Below are 15,786 nucleotides of genomic sequence, written 5' to 3'. Positions count from 1 at the left end.
TCCAGTGAATGAAGTGTCCTGCTCTGTAGGGTTTGGTCCCCAAATCGAAGGGTCTATGAGCATTACTTGGCAGGGCAGAACCAGCTGGAAGGGCCCAGAGCAGGCACTTCCCCATATCCCCTCCAGAATTCAGATATATTTAAGGGAGAAAATACCTCTTTGTTGTAGTGTTTGGAAGGTAAGTACGACCAGATAAGGCTTTTCTTTGAATAATTTCACTCCTCCTTCATATTCTTCCCATCTCTTTCCCGCTGAGATTTATTTAATCCTACTTGAGAAAGAAAACTGATCAAGATGGGAGTTATTTCAGCATCTGTTGATGCTGAATCATGATTTCATTTCTCCCGTCCTTTTTACTCTTGAGGATTTAGCAATTCCCTCCAAGACTCTCAACTTCTCTTGTCTTCTGTTAATTAAAACCCAGCTAGGATTGCCTGCTAATTGCACACCGGTTTAACAAAGCCTGGCCTGTTGCTGTGTTTATTTTAAGTGTCACATGAATAGGCAGCAGCAGGTTTTACTGGCATTTCTCTTCAAGTATGTGGTTTTTGCATGTACTGTGCTGAGGTGGGAAAAAGGTCTTGCTAGAAATATTTCTCTTGAGAAATATTTAAAGCAATATTCTTATGTTTCAAATCTTGCATAAAATTGACAACATTGATAGATTTTAAAGACCAACAACAGGGAAAGCAAGAAGGAACACAAAGGAAAACCAGCATGCCCACTGGGACCATGCCAGGAGCTTGTTCCAGTAAGTCCTAGCAAGGGATGGTGAGTCCCCACGGCTGGGGGCATCCAGCTGCTTGGGCAGCTCAGCCAAGCTGCACCTTCAAAACCCATCTGAAGATGTCACTGTCTATTTTTTAGCTTCTTAGAACAGCTGTAGGAGTCACATGGCTTATTCCTATTCATTGTGCAACATACCCCTCACCTATTCTGCGTTAAAAAAACAAACCAAAACAACAGCTTTCTGTAAATACAGTGTTATTTTTCCTGCAGCCTCCTTAGCATCTCTCCATGGAAATTCAGTGTCTGCCTCAGTGACCCCTAGTGGGATGTCACAACGACAGATGTACACGCTGAGCAGCAGCAGTCGCAGCACATGCAAAAGCGCTCTGCTGTCCTTCGGCAAGGATGAGTCCATCAGGCACGTTTGTTTCAGTCATATAAAGAATTCCTCCTCCTCGTGCTCCGCTCGCTGTGCCGGGCCGGCCCGCGGTGTTTGCGGGGAGCAGCCCGGAGCTCCGTGCGCCGCTTTGCCGCTCCCGGCCGCGGCTCGCAGCGCCGGGGCGGGCAGGGCAGCGCCGGCCGCGGCGCTGGGGGCTGGCAGCTGCAGGAGGCTGCTCCGCAGGGCCCTGGGGAACCGGCTCAGCGGGCAGCGGCCGCTCCCGGGGCTCCCCACGGCGAGCCCGGTGTCCACGTTGGTCTCCGTTCCCCGATGCCCGCGGCTCTCCGGCACAGGAGCCTGCAGCCTCCTGCCCGCCCGCCTGCGCAGCGACGGCGCTTCCCAGCACGGCCGGGCCGCCGCGGCACCGGGAGGGGAGCGCAAGTGCCTCTGGAGGTCACTGCTGCCCTGCTCGGAGGCAAGCACTTCACTTGGGTCAGATTTTGTTTTACCCTTCGGAGCTCTGACCTCCTGGCTTCTCCGCCCAGGATTACCCTGTTTTACAGGGCAGGGGGCTGGCATACAGTCCTGCGGGATTCTTCCACTGCCTGTATTGTTATGCTGCTGGCAAAGCCCGATGTTTGTTTCAAGGGTCCTGGAGCTGCTCTGAACCTGTTGAAAATTAGAGAGAACCCGGTTATCACACACTTCTAGCTTGACTAATGACGATACTCTCACCCAGCCCCGCTGTGCTGGGGTCACCTGCAGCCCGAGTCAGTGCACCTGGGGAAGTCCCTGCTAAAGTAGGTTGTGGATACAAAAAAAATCCACATGCATTCCAGGGGAACCTAGATAAACTCTTGGAAAGGAGAGCCACCGCCAGTTACCACAAGGGGCTTCAGGGGGGAAATGCCAACTCCATGTGGAGTCTGTGAACAGAGCCTGGGATTTAGTTTGCAATACGGCAGAAGGTCGGGGCAGGGGGGTAAATTGCAGGTACTCAAAGATTTACAATATGGGCTGAAGAGTTGAAGAATAAAGCACTAGGCTGTCAGCCTGCTGTCTGCAGCTTGGACACAAGATACATCCTCGAGTTCAGGTGGATTACACCTTCCTTTGTGAGAAGCACAGTGCAGCATGGTCACATCCCCAAAAAAGCTTCCAAATTTCCTACCAGTGAATTAATGTACATCAATCAGCTCAAAGACCTTGTATCTACGGCAGGAAGAGCCATGGAATAATTTAGGAAGGGACCTTTGAAGGTCAACTGGCCCAATCCCCAGCTGCAGATAGGACCAACTTCAAAGCTACATGAAGATACCCAGGGCCTTGAGCACTCCAAGAGGGTGAAAACCAGTTTATAAATTGATATTGAATGAGGCAGCAAGGGCCGTCCTAAGATTAGTGTTCAGAGCAGCATAGAAATAGGCTGAACCAAGTAATTTACTTTACCTCTAACAGAGGACTTCTGGGAGGAAAAAGCCAGGGCAAATAATATAAAACCCAAATTACAAGAAAAAAATAATCAGAAGTGGGAGGGGTTATTAGAATGGAAAGAAAGCACACTGAACCAAGCTTCAAGCTTCCAGTCTACTCACATGTGTAATTCTCACTACATATGATCTGAGCACAGACTTTGTCTTTTTTTTTTTTTTTTTTTTTTTTTAATTTGTATTCATATAACCTCTGTACTGCACACTTCAACAGACAAGGCAGAGATTTCCTAGGACACATATTTTCGTCACTTTTGCCCAACTACAACTCACTTGTGATCTCACAACCTCAATTGCAGGCAGTTCTGTATCAACATTACACTTACAAAACTTCTGGTTTTGGATGCCAAAAATCTGCTTTGAAAAAACATTTATACAGCAGTGTCTTATCAGAAAAAGATTAGGCTGCTACAACCTTTTTTTTTTTTGAGGGAGAGGAGGGAAGATGTTAAGCTAGTGTGCCCCAGAAATCATTAATAATCTGCATTTCAGGCAAGCAGTAATGATGTTAATTTAACTGTATAAAAACATTCCAAGCATCAGTGCTTATATTTATCAGCAGCACAACAGCACTGGCAGACACCGATTACTGCATTCCCAAATTCAAAAGAAACATGAACAAACAAAATCGTAATTTCCATTTTGAACCAGTCCTGCTTTCCTTGGAAAAAAGTAGATAAACCCTCCTCTTGAGAGCACCGCGGACATACCTTGAGCAGAATTGTATTTCCTTCATAGTCCTGTGTTTGCCACCTGGTGCTGCTGATGGGAACACAGGGGTTGGGCAGGAGGGGCACCAGCTGCCCAATTTCCTGCACCTTGAACTGCAAGGCTGACGAGTCGGGGGGCTCGGCCGTCACCCCGATGGGCAGCTGCTTCAGGCACAGCTGCACGGCCACGTGTGGGGTGGCGTGCAGCACGAAGACACACAAAGAGCTTTTCTGCACAGTGGCTTCCTTCTGGAGGATCATCTCGTAGAGCCTCACGGCATCCTCATAGTTATCAAAGCTGCAGTAGAGGGTGACCCGCAGGATCTCGGGGCCGCAGCGCACCCGCCGGATGCCCCACACGGGCAGCTGCTCATCCAGGCCATAGAAGTCCTGGTGGGATGGGGCATAGCGGGGGCTCTGCCCATTAGCAAACTGGGCACGCTGGTACCGCCAGGGAGGGCGCTGGAATTGCTCGTGGACCTGGAAAATCCGTTCTTCTCCCAAGCCCTCGTGCAGAAAAAGAAGGATGGATATTCCAGGAAAGCTGCAGCTCCTCTTGCGGTATCTCTCGTAGTATTTCAGGGGAGGAATTTGCTCAGACACCAGGAAAAGGCGAATGTCCAGGCAGAACCACTCCAAAAGCCGATCCAGAGTCTGCTGCAGAGGAAATGAGTGTCCCAAATGGGTGAGGAGATGCACAGTCATCAGAGACTCTGCTCCATCATCCATTGCAAAGACTCCAGGCAAAAAATTAAAACAGACAAATTGGTGCCTTCCTTTTACTCTTTGCCTCGGGAACACAAGGGTGTACTCTGAGCCTTGAACAGAATGAGCTGGGACTCCTACAGGCTTTGCAGTAACCAGATGAAGCACGTAGGTAAGCACAGTGAACGTGCAGAGGGGGCAGGTGCAGAGAGCGGTCCCAGCTCACATCCCAGCTGTGCTCGGCTCAAGGCTCACTCCCAGCTCTGGAGCTCTGGTCACTGAGTACCTGCGACCCAAGTGTCCAGGAACAGCACTGCATCCGCCTGCTCCCGCCGTTCACAACACAGGACCGCAGAGATGCACAGCACTGGAACACAAGCAGCGATTTTCCAGGGTGAGGTGATGCTCACCGGTCTCCTGGCAGTGGAAGTGGCCGCTCCGGACTCCAGCCGAGTCCCAGCAGCGCAATCACTGCCTTTTGCAAAGCCCATGTGGCACTCATGGCTGAAACCCTCAGCAAATTTCCTTGTAGTCAGCAGGCTGGCTTTGGCTCATTGTAAAAAGCCTGTGATCTCTGTGAGTCCCACCCTGCTGGGGCACACAGATAAGCTATTCTTTGAAAACAAGGAAGGAAAACAAAATAACAAAAGAAAAAAACCCAACCATGTGAATATAACAGATAACAATAAGGGCAGATATAAATCAGGAAAGAGGAGCTTTGGGAAAAAAACTCAACTCGTAGTTACACCCTTCACAACACAGGTAACTTGCTGCCTAACTGGAAACCAGGTCCTGGATTATTGTACATTGCCCATAAAAGCTGGGTACCAGGCTTCCCATTTTCAGTGCCCTCTTTGCTTCTTTTTCCTCCATTTTTTTTTTTCTGAGATACCCATGTAATCAGCAGCCTTAATCAAAGCCCAAGGATTTTTTTTCTTGCTCCTTGGGTTTACATGTTGATACTTGCATAAGTTACAGTAGGAATGCTGAAAATACACTGCTTTCCAGGTCTCTTCTAGTGTGGACAATAAATCACGCTGTCCCTTCATGTCCCTGTTTGCCAGCCCAGCAGCAGCACAATACAGGTCAAGCCAAACCCACTTCCTATACAGAGCTGCCCTCACTGTAGCCAGTGTTGAAATCAAAACTGGGGCCTCTGGTGATCTGTCCAGCTCCATCTAATTAAGGGCAGCACATCTCTCTCTGCTCACATGCCAACTTCCCTCTCAAACAGCCAAGAACACAAAGCAGTGGTTCACTGTTAAGAAATCCCAGCATTAATAAGTCTGTTATTCAAAATTCTGAACTATTTTTTTTATATGACCCTAACTTTATATTCAACTAAGTAAAATCTCCAAGGTCTAAAGGTATAAGCAGCAGTGCCTTGGTTTCCTTTAGGGAGATCTCTCTCGCTGGTAGAAACTCACATTCATGCTTTTAAAGATACACTGACACCTATGGACAATAAAAATTTTAAAAAGCTGTCTAGAAAATGAGAAAAAAAAATTATTTTGCACCCACCTGCAACACTTTGAGCAAGTAACAACTGCTGTTGGGAGGGAGACAAAAACAAAATCCAGCCTTCACACAATTGCAGGAAGAGAGTAAAGAGTGCAAGTGCTCAAAACGTTAAAATGCTCTAGATGAGCTCTGAACAACACAATTTCACTAAAATATGGAAAAGGAAATGATTCATCAAGTCCTTGCTACAGGGCAAGGGCAGGCAGTCATCTGCCTTCCTGCCTGTGAAGAACAGGGGAATTTGCCTGTACAGGAAAACACTGAAACGAAGTGAATTCATCAGGGTTTGGTTTGTGGCTGGAAGCAGCTCCCATGAGCACGTTCCCCTATTCCCACCCCAGGTGAAGATCCTCGGGCTGCCACTGCACCACAGCCCAGTGCCTGCCCCACTCCCCCTCCTCCCTGGGAGCAGGACCCCCACTCCTGCCCCTGCACACTGCTCCCTCTCAGGGCAGCGAGCAGGGAGCACGGGGAGGCTTTCCTCATGCAGTGCCATCACTGCTGGCTTGGGCAGCTTTAGCCCCCAGCCCTGCCCCAACCTGCTGGGGAAAATCCGGTGGGCAGCTGCAGCTCTGTGGTGAAGGTGACAGAGGACTGGGGATGTGAAATCTTGCAGAGCAAGTGGAGAGTAAGGGCTGGTTAGGGAATGATGCAGGAACCTTGACCCTCTCCAGCTCCCACTGTGGCCAGGGGGAGCCAAATTCTTTTCCAGATGGGCAAGTGCCTCCCACAGAGGCTGCTGAAGGTATGCACCATCTCTCCTGCTTTTACAACAGCCAAAAACCTGAGTCTTACACACAAAAAGGGTTAAATCCTGAACCCTCCACCCTGTGTTTCTTCTGTGCTTGCAGGGGTGAGACAGGGAAACAATCTCAGCTCTGGAACTCTACCTGATGAAGCTGCCTGGAGAACAGTTTTAGGGCTGGTTCTCAGCTCTCCAGCAGCTCTGGGTCAGGAGAACCCACCAATCCTCCTGCAAGGAGCATGGGAGGAGCTGAAGCTCAGCCTTTGCCTGACCCTCTCCCTCAGAGGTGGCAGCCCCACCACCCAGCCCAACCCTCCTGTTCCTCTTCCACTTGCTCTGAAACTCAGTGTCCTTGGGGAAGGGCTCAAACGAGGCTCCTCAGCCTTGGACAAGGTATCCTCATGCCCTCCCTTCATCTCCTGTCTACCCCCAAACCTTGGGATAAAGCCTGGGTGCAATGGCCCTCACTGCTGCAGCCTGGTGAGCTAAGACCCTTCATCCACTGCTGGTCTCAGGGGAAAAGGGATGGCTGCCACCAGAACAAAGTGCTGGCTTTTGCTGGATCTTCTAAGGAAAGCAAAGTGCTGATTTCACTCCGATCCCTGAATGGAATGAGTCCTTGTCTTCCTTTCTGCTTCCCCTTCCCCCAGCTTCCCAGTCTGGCTGCCAAACAGAAAAGCACATTTTCCATAATGATCTACTGAACGCGCCAAGAAAGATTTCTTCAAGAGATTAGGAAAATAGCAGTTCAATCGTACATGAAAAGTCACTTTGCTGAGGGGAGGAGGGGTGAACAATTCTGATATGAGACTCAAAAAAGCTAGGGCCCCATTCCCACATGGCAATGACTGGTAACACAGCAGAACATACAGGAAGCTGCTGGGGCACTCCAGCTGTGTGTAAGAGCAAGACAAATATGCACTGGCACTAATGCATACACTGGTAAGCCCTGCACAGAAGTCCAAACATAAACAACTAATAAGCACTTTATGGTATGAAACCTCAGAGAATACTGTCTGCTGAAAGTCTAAAATTCTACAGTGGAAAGGCACAGCACGATAATTAAAAATTCCTTTTCATAATCAATTCCTAAATTGTGCCTAGTCCTCTGCACTGTTCAGAGCCCTTTGCTCCAGCTGACACCACCAAAACTGATGATGCATCACAGGATTTAATAAGTTCGGAGCAACATCTGTAAGGAAGGTACTTTACAAGGATTATTAGAGTCTAATTAACTTGAGAGAGACTGAGTATGTATTACCTAAGCACCTTGGGAGAAGGCCTCATTAAATACATGACTCAGGCTTCCTAATTTCTTTTAAAAACATTTTTTTTTTGTTTTACACCAATGTCAAGCTCTGCCTATAACAAGGACAAAACTAATAAATTAACCTGCTATAGATGACAATTATATATAGAATACACAGTACTGAGATACAAATCAAGATTAAGGTCTTACTTGAATACAAAAATCTTTTCAGAGGTTGTCTCTGGCTTCAAAACCTGTGACTCCAATTCATCACCACTTTGGAGGAACTAAAGACCCAATGACCAAAAGACCAAACCCCATCTAACCTACTGCATTTATTTAAGTAGACTTCTTTCCCAAGCTATTCTTATTTCTTCTTTTTAGCCAACTATCAGAAAGTAGTAATCCAGCAAGGGTCTGTCAGCAGGCAGAAAATACAGGGAGCTCTGCCACACACGGTGAGTCAGGATGCAAGCACATAGACACAAGGAGGAAAAGGAAAGGAGAGCACAGCTGTACAGGGCAGAGGCAGCTGGCTCGGGCTGCAGCCTGTCCCACCCGGCAGAGCCGCAGCTCAGCCCGGCAGCACCGCGGCTCCGGGACACGCCGGCTCCGGGAGGTGCCGGCACAAGGGAGAGCTCCGAGGTTCACAGGAGATAAAGCGTGAAGTGAGAGAGGCTCCTCTGAGCCACGGCTCCCGGGGAACAGGGATCCTCGGCACTACAGCACCCAGCGACAGCCGGGATTAAACCACATCTTCCCTGTGCACCCGGTGACTACAGTAACGAGAGTGAAACAAAGTTATCCTCAGGTGACCCAGGCTTTGGGGCAAGGGCAAGGCTGAAAGCAGCACTGAGACACAGAGATGAGCTTCCTAGTAGTAACAAATATGTTGTAGAAAGGCACTGCATGGCCTTGGCTGGTTTTCATACTCATCTCTCACCAAAGGCAGGTTATGTGTCCTCAGCCAGTTACAGAGCACCTGTAGACAGTTCCATTTTTCCTCAGTTTTCAGTTTGTCTAAAATATTTTTTAAAAATCCAAAGACACTCCCTGCATCCAAACCAAGACCCGCTAAATGCAATGAGCCAGTTGGAGATTAAATCAGAAACAAGTATTTTGTAACAAAGTATTGGTAACAAAGATCACAGAATGGGTCAGGTGGGAAGGGACTGCTGTGGGGTATCTGGTCCAACTTCCCTGCTCAGGCAGGATCAGCCCAGAGCACATGGCACAGGATTGTCTCCAGGGGGTTCTGGAATATCTCCAGTGAGGGGAGACTCCACGCCCTCTCTGGGCAACCTAATCCAGTGCTTGGTCACTGCACAGTGAAGAAGTTCTTCCTTACATTCAGGTGCAACTTCCTGGCCATCAGTTTCTGCCATTGGCTCTTGTCCTATTGCTTCACAGAGCAGAACCTGGTCCATTCTCTCGACACCCTCCCTTCAGTCCCTTATAGACACTGATTTGATACCCTCTCAGCCTTCCTGAGACTGACCAAGCCCAACTCTCAGCTTTTCCTGTGGTGTCTTGGACTTTGAAGAGCCAACATTTAGCACTGACCCAAGATGGCATCTCCAGGATCCCTCTGCCACATCCCCAGTGTCAATCCACTTCCACAGATCAGAATGGGACAAGGGGGAAGTCAGCCTGCTACATGTGAATTTAAGTGCCCAGCTTCAGGGACTCATTTCTGAGATATTTAAGCCAGCATTTTTTATATACATTACGCCTCAATTTAAAATCTTCCAGAAAAAGAAAACAGGCAGATCTAAACAAACCCAAGACTTGCATGGCCCAGTGAAGTGTTTGTTTAATCAGCTTACATTTAGCATTGTTGAAGGCGACTGAAAGCAGAATTCTTGTAAGGCCAGCGGCAGAGCCGGGCGTGACTGCACCCTGCCGAGTGCTAATAAGAGCGAGTCCCCAGGAGGTGGTGACCTCGCCAGCGAGGCCAAGCTCCAGCTTAAGGAACAAGTCAGACCCATGCACGGTGAAGGCTTCTAATTACTCCTTTCCTGAAGACAATCTTCCTGAGATAGAGAATAATACACCCAAACTTCTAATTAAAAGAGCCTTGGCATGGATCCCACATTATTCTGGAATTGCAGATTTGCATAATTAAGTTGTTACCAAATGCTGGGACAGACAAACTGCAGGAGATTATTAGCCTCATCTTTAACAGAATTTCAAAAGAAGGAAGATCTCAACAGCCAACAAATATTAGCAGAAGTGGCTTCGAGGTCTAGGAAACTCAGGCATTACTGGGATTTGGGGCATGTTCTGGTAACTTTGCAAAGGAAAATCTGCATATGAACTCAAAAGCCATTATAAAACAGCACCAGGCTCTAATGTAGTATCACTTTGAGGGGGCTTCAGGACTTCTTACTGCGAATTTTGCCTCCCAAACCCAGGACTGCTAAAATGAATGCTATGCATAAACAGGGGCTGGAAGTTGCACCTTCCAGGGTGGATGGTGGATGCCCCTTTTCTCCATCCCAGTTTGGACTGGGGGAGGTGAAACAGGCCTTTCCCTCCTGAGCAGCAATTTGCTTCTTGCTTTAGCACAAGCAGCTGCTGAGAGCAGGCAGACTGTCAGGCGGGCTGGAGACCCAAGCAGGTACACATTTGCAAGATTTTCTTTGCAGGTAGAACGGGGGGGGGGGGGGGGGGGGGGGGTGGGGGGTGGGGAATAAAGGTCAGATTGTGTCTGAGAAGACTGGAAGCACCAGCCTAAACCTCTGTGGTTTAGAGTAGAGTGGAGCAGAGTACACTTACCAATCTGTGCACTTCCCTAAAAAAGCTGGGCTGTCCTTGAAAAACTTGGCTTAATTTAAAAGATTGTAAACATAGAGACATTCACATTATCATATTTACATCTAAGTTCCTTAAAGCAAGGACTAATGCTGTGGCTTTCCACATATAGGATAAATACAGCGTGGTCAAAACAGAGGCCTCAGTACTAACCTAATAAAAATAAATAACTCAGATTAAAAACAAGAGGATAAAAATACCATTAGACTAAACATGATCCTAACAGCCCACCTGAACAGAAAGCATGATTGTCCCTGGGCAATAAGACCACATCCATGGATTTTTCAGAGCACACTTGTTACTGCAACTAAAGTGCAGAAGATGCCAAAGAAGCTAAAGATGCTAAAAGTACAGAAGCAGAGTGATTTGAGAACCTGGAGCCCATCTCCTATTCTTTGCGCTTGTATTTTCACTCTTTTCTATTATTCACCAATTCCTAAAAGCCCATTCTTCTGTTGTTCTTCCTTTTATGATGCCATTATTATCTGAGCAGATTGAAAATCAATATTATTCCATGTTGATATCATTCTATATCACAACCATCAGACAAGAGCAGAGTGGTGCAGTTTCAGACAATACTCCCTCACCTGTGTTCCAGTTCAAGAAAGACCAACAGCTTCATTTGAATCACAATTCCTAGAACCAGAATTTATATTTGCCTTTTTGTGAAATTTGCATCCCTGGAGGAACACATTTCCCAGCTTCATCCAAGAGTGCAATGAATAGCAATTTCTTCAAGGGAACAAGCAGCTGAGCTCTCTCTTTGTGGAGCACCCAGGACTCAATCATGCAGCCTGGGGTTTGGGATGAATTCCTGCAGATGTCACAGGCGAGTTTCCAGCTCGGGCTGGGTCACCAGTCAAACACCAGCACTGGTGCTGGTCACCCTGCTGCCAACAGCACTGCTCATACAGCAGAGCAGACGAGCACCTGTGGTGAACACACCAGAGCAGGGCTCTTACAAGAGCTCAGTGCTAAAGAATCCAGCAGGTGACATTGCTTGGTGCATCGGGGCTGCCCCTGCTTTCACACTCCCCTCTGGGTATCACACCAGCTGCTCACTGCTGGCTGGGGAGCAAGCTGCAGTACCAGTGTCATTCTGCCCGGTGCAGCACTTCATAGTAAAAACCTCTATACAACTGAAAAATCAGAGTTCGTTGTCAAATTCCATCACTCAAAGAACATGACACATGCACAGGAAATATCCTGTTTCCAAGATTTCAGGTAGTACTCATTTTGGGAGGGCTAAATCCCCCCCTGATTTCCAAAATACCTGTTTCCTTTTAAAGGTAATGACCAGTAAGCCCAAGTCCTGTAATATCATGTAGCTGCAGACCAATTGCTGGAACAATAGAGCTCAAGGTACCAGGATTTCAGCCTTAGACAGGGTTGCTAGTATTTTTCTGTTAATTTCTTGAAATCCACTTGAGGATGTGCAAGACTCTCAGTACATGCTAAGTCTCATAAGTCACTCCAGCTGTGTCACACTTATCTAAAGAAGTGGTTATAGCAAGGGAGAAATAAATAACAAACATATTTATCACTGCCAACTAATCCACATCCTTCTGTGGCCTGTGGAAATCTCAAAAGCTTTTCAGCTCCTAAGAAAACTATTCAAGAAATAAGGTGTGGCATTATAATTTTAAAAGGTGTCCCATTATTAGATTAAAAAGCCGTGATTTTCAGATTCAATTTACAGATCTAACAGTGTTTTGTTTCATCATCTGACACCGTGTATTTAACTTTCAGTCCTCATTCACCTCAGACATTTCCTGCACATGGGAATTTGCTTTTCCTGCCAGTCCATGCTATTCCAAAACACAGTCTTAAGAATTTTGAGACGCAAACTGCAGGAGCAGCTTGTTAAAGACGCTGCTGAATGCTTAACAGAGCTTCAGTCACAGAAAGGAGAGGGTGAGAAAGTGTACTGGGAAGCCCTGTGAGACCAGCGGGGTCCCTGCCCGGCTGCCCCGGTCACACCGTCGGATGTTCAGAGCAGGTCTGTACTGCACACTCCGCATCTCAGTGACACACCAGCCCTGCTGCAAGTCCCCCAGGCTGCCCCGAAGCCACCAGCGCAGGTTAACGTCTTGCACATGGTGAGCACAAGTTACTAAACCTGCATTTTGCACCCCTCTGCCCCGTAACATCCAGCACAACCTCAGAACCCGTTTTACTCCAGCCCTCTGTCGCTCCCCCCAGAGATGCACCTTCCTCCCTACACAGCAGCCCACACAATGACAGCAAACAGCCCTTCAGAGCAAACAAATCTCACTCTGCTGCCCTGAGCATTCACCACCCTTGCTTCAGCTCCTGTCAGACCAAACACCACTGGTCTGACAGCATTTGAAGGAAATGGCACACAAATGAAGTGAACCACAGCAGCACGATGTTCACAGAGGAGGAAGAGAGCAGCTCTAAGATCCAAGGGTTCCTCTGCATCTGTTGTCCCTGGAGTAAAAGTTAAGTTTTAAACTGCAAGAGAAAGAATGATTTACAAAACATCTCTGCTGTATTTTCAAATGTTACTTCTTTTCCTACCCATAAGCTCTGTGTTCATCTCAAAGGTACTGCATGCATTAGCTCCCATCTACTTACTCCCTGTGAAAGCTCCAGTTCTGGAGAAAAAAGGAAGGAAGGAAAGAGCAGAATTAAGTTCTTTATACAGTTGACACATACTAATGCCAGCACAACAGGCACTGTTGTGGGGCAAGAGGTCCATCCATGTCCAAGCAGTTACACCAACCACGAACCACAGCTGAAACATTCAGAATATTAAATGCAGTGTGGGGGCACAATCTACGAACACTTCCCTGCACAGCGAAGGACAGAAAAGCGGGTGAACTATTGTCCTGTACCTTTATCCAGCTTTCAGTTGGATATGTAAGTTCTGCATCTTAAGAATCTTCAAATGACACATTGCAGAGGACAGAGGAACTGTTAAACTCACACTTCAGACTGAAGACAATGGTTATTACATTTACTATCCAAGCTATCAAAATGAGAGTGCCAACAGAAATTCAGCTTTGTCCCAGACACACACAAGATGATGCCTGTGGCCAGCTGTGCACACCACTGAGTCCAGTCTAGGCTGTCAAACCCTCACTTTAAAGGGCTCTGTGGAAGGAGCAGCTCAGGATCAGAGCCCAGCTCGGCTCCAAGCACCACAAGGAACAAAGCAGAGCCAAAGGGTTTGATTGAGCTATAGAGGTTCTGGCCAGTTTTGAACATGCAGAGGCCACACGTAGTTCCAGTTTTTGGTACTTCTGAAAAGATGGGAACCCCATCTCTGTGCAAGCTTATCACCAAAACGATGCATTAAGAAAGGCTCTATTACCATATGTATATGTGTATATATATGCAAGTGCCACCCATCAGGTACTACACAATTTGATTGCAATACATATGAATAAAAATACTTCAGCCATCTAGCATATTTAATGCAAAGCTTCTATTTCCACATGGGTGAGGGAAAGTAAATCTGACACCAGTGGCCCATTCTCAATGAGCAGTGGCAAGTAGAACAAATTGTGTTGCACTGGAAGCTGCAGGGTCAACAGAGCAAAGTTTGTCTTTGGAAAAGAGGAAAGACATTGCATTCAGGAGTAGTTTAACATCAGACTTGGTCTGCTTGGCATTCATTTATTCTGTAGCCAGTGGGGAAATTGAATGGATTAATTCTAGGGGACACAAAGAGTAAATCAAAGCTGTAAAGGTAGTGAACATGGAAAAGAGCAAGACCTGCACCAGGGATCCATAGGATTATCACATTTGTTATGGTAGTAAATGAGGAATATTCTAAATCATTTTAAATAAACTCATGTACAAGGAAAGTACATGCCTACATATCTTCAAACAGCTATAAAAATCAAACCCTACTTTTAATTTTAAAAATTCTAAAGCATTAAACTTCATGTTTATTAAGTCTTGTTAATGCATTTAGCTGCACATTAATGCAAAGAAACCAAACTTACTAATAATTGCACCCACACGTGTAACTACAATCCTGTTAATGAAATTTTGACAAAATTACAAAGAAGCTTTAAGTAGAAATAAAGAACTGAAATTAGATAAGGCTTACCAGAATTCTACTATAGATTGTAAGTGAAATCCCACTAACATACAAACATGTAAACATCAAACTCACATTAAGCACAGTCTTAGTGATGTCTTGATCTCTCTTGCCGGAACTTTCACATTCTCTATTTTTCAATCCTCTACCTCATGTTCCATGGTAAAGGGCGTATTTTTGAAATCTGACTTCAGTAGAAGTCTCTTCCTGAATAGTGTCTTCAAAATTCTATTAAAATGGAAACTGTGCTCTTAATATTTTTTACTGAAGACAGCCATCACCACCTGTTCTTCTGGCAAACACTCTTGCCCACACAGCTTTTAAAAACACTCTTTGACACCTAATTATACAGTCATTCACACAATATTCAGCCTCAGCATTTCCAAAAGCCACCAGAAGTAGGAAACTTTAGCTGATATACAAGAGTACAGTGGCAATGCACAGGACAAAGACCTCCTGTCCCAAATCACAACACTCATGTCTCTGCAAACTTCACAGGGAAAAGGACTTGACCCCATTTCTCCCTTCAAAGCACATGGGAAAACATTAAAATGCAATATCACAACATCGATGCTAATAAAGAGTCAGTTATACATAAAAGAAAACCTTCATATTGGTACATGGAAGAGTGATTTACATTTTGAAGATGTTTCTGATGACTTTAAACAAAATCAAGCCCCCAGATCAGCTCCCTGTGTTTAGCGCTGTTGTACTGGCTAGACACTGACCACATCTCTACTGAAGATTTGCCTACACTGTGCAGACACAGAGGTGTTTTAGTAACAGCCAGCAAACACCTTTTCAATAGGGCCACCAGCCCAGCTCTTTTGGGGCTGAATTCCTGATGGACAAGGGCAACAAAGTTCTTCAGCCGCCACCTCCTTCTGCTGATTCAAAAATTACTCTCTGTGTGTAGGTGTGTTGAGGGTGTGCAGTAAACTTAAAGCTTCATAAATAAAGCTTCCAAATAGTCAAGCTAAAATATCATCCTAATTCCAGTCCCTCCCTTTAGAAGAAATATCCTACTCTTGAACAACAGCCAGGACTTGTACCTTAACAGGCTGGAGAGGCATAAAATGGTGGACACATTGTGAAAAACACTCTCCAGTCACACTGGAACATTGCACCAGCACCACGCACTTGTTCAGCACAGCCCATCAAGAACTGCTCTGGCAGATGCTCTACAGCCAAGCTTTTCTTTTTGCTTCATTTCCAGCTCTTCCTATTGGATGGGCTTTCCAATCCCAAGCCCATCCCAACTATATTCTTCAAGATCTATGGGTGAAAGTAATGTGAACCAAGACAAAAAATACTGTTTTGAATTAAAGCAGAAAAATAGTTATGGCTGGGAAAGCACAGAATACGTGCATTG

General features: G+C 46.4%; 1 protein-coding gene across 1 annotated transcript; it reads right to left on the bottom strand.

Moving 5' to 3' along the window:
* Positions 1–395: 395 nt before the first annotated feature.
* On the bottom strand, positions 396–4,456 carry FAM124B (family with sequence similarity 124 member B). Its single transcript, XM_053986364.1, has 2 exons — positions 3,309–4,456; positions 396–1,777 (listed from the first exon to the last, which is right to left on the bottom strand). Exons 1-2 carry the CDS (start codon positions 4,035–4,037, stop codon positions 1,163–1,165), a joined length of 1,344 nt encoding a protein of 447 aa, XP_053842339.1. The 5' UTR covers positions 4,038–4,456; the 3' UTR covers positions 396–1,162.
* Between the last annotated feature and the right edge of the window lie 11,330 nt (positions 4,457–15,786).

The sequence above is a fragment of the Vidua macroura genome, chromosome 10 (genome assembly GCF_024509145.1).
Source record: "Vidua macroura isolate BioBank_ID:100142 chromosome 10, ASM2450914v1, whole genome shotgun sequence".
Classification (NCBI taxonomy): Eukaryota; Metazoa; Chordata; class Aves; order Passeriformes; family Viduidae; genus Vidua; species Vidua macroura.
This window is presented reverse-complemented; position numbering and strand designations above follow the sequence as displayed.

Coding starts and splice junctions, on each gene's coding strand:
- FAM124B (XM_053986364.1), bottom strand. CDS start 4,037: ATGGATGATGGAGCAGAGTCTCTGATGACTGTGCATCTCCTCACCCAT. Junction 1,778..3,308: donor GAAATACAATTCTGCTCAAG/GTATGTCCGCGG, acceptor AATTTTCAACAG/GTTCAGAGCAGCTCCAGGAC.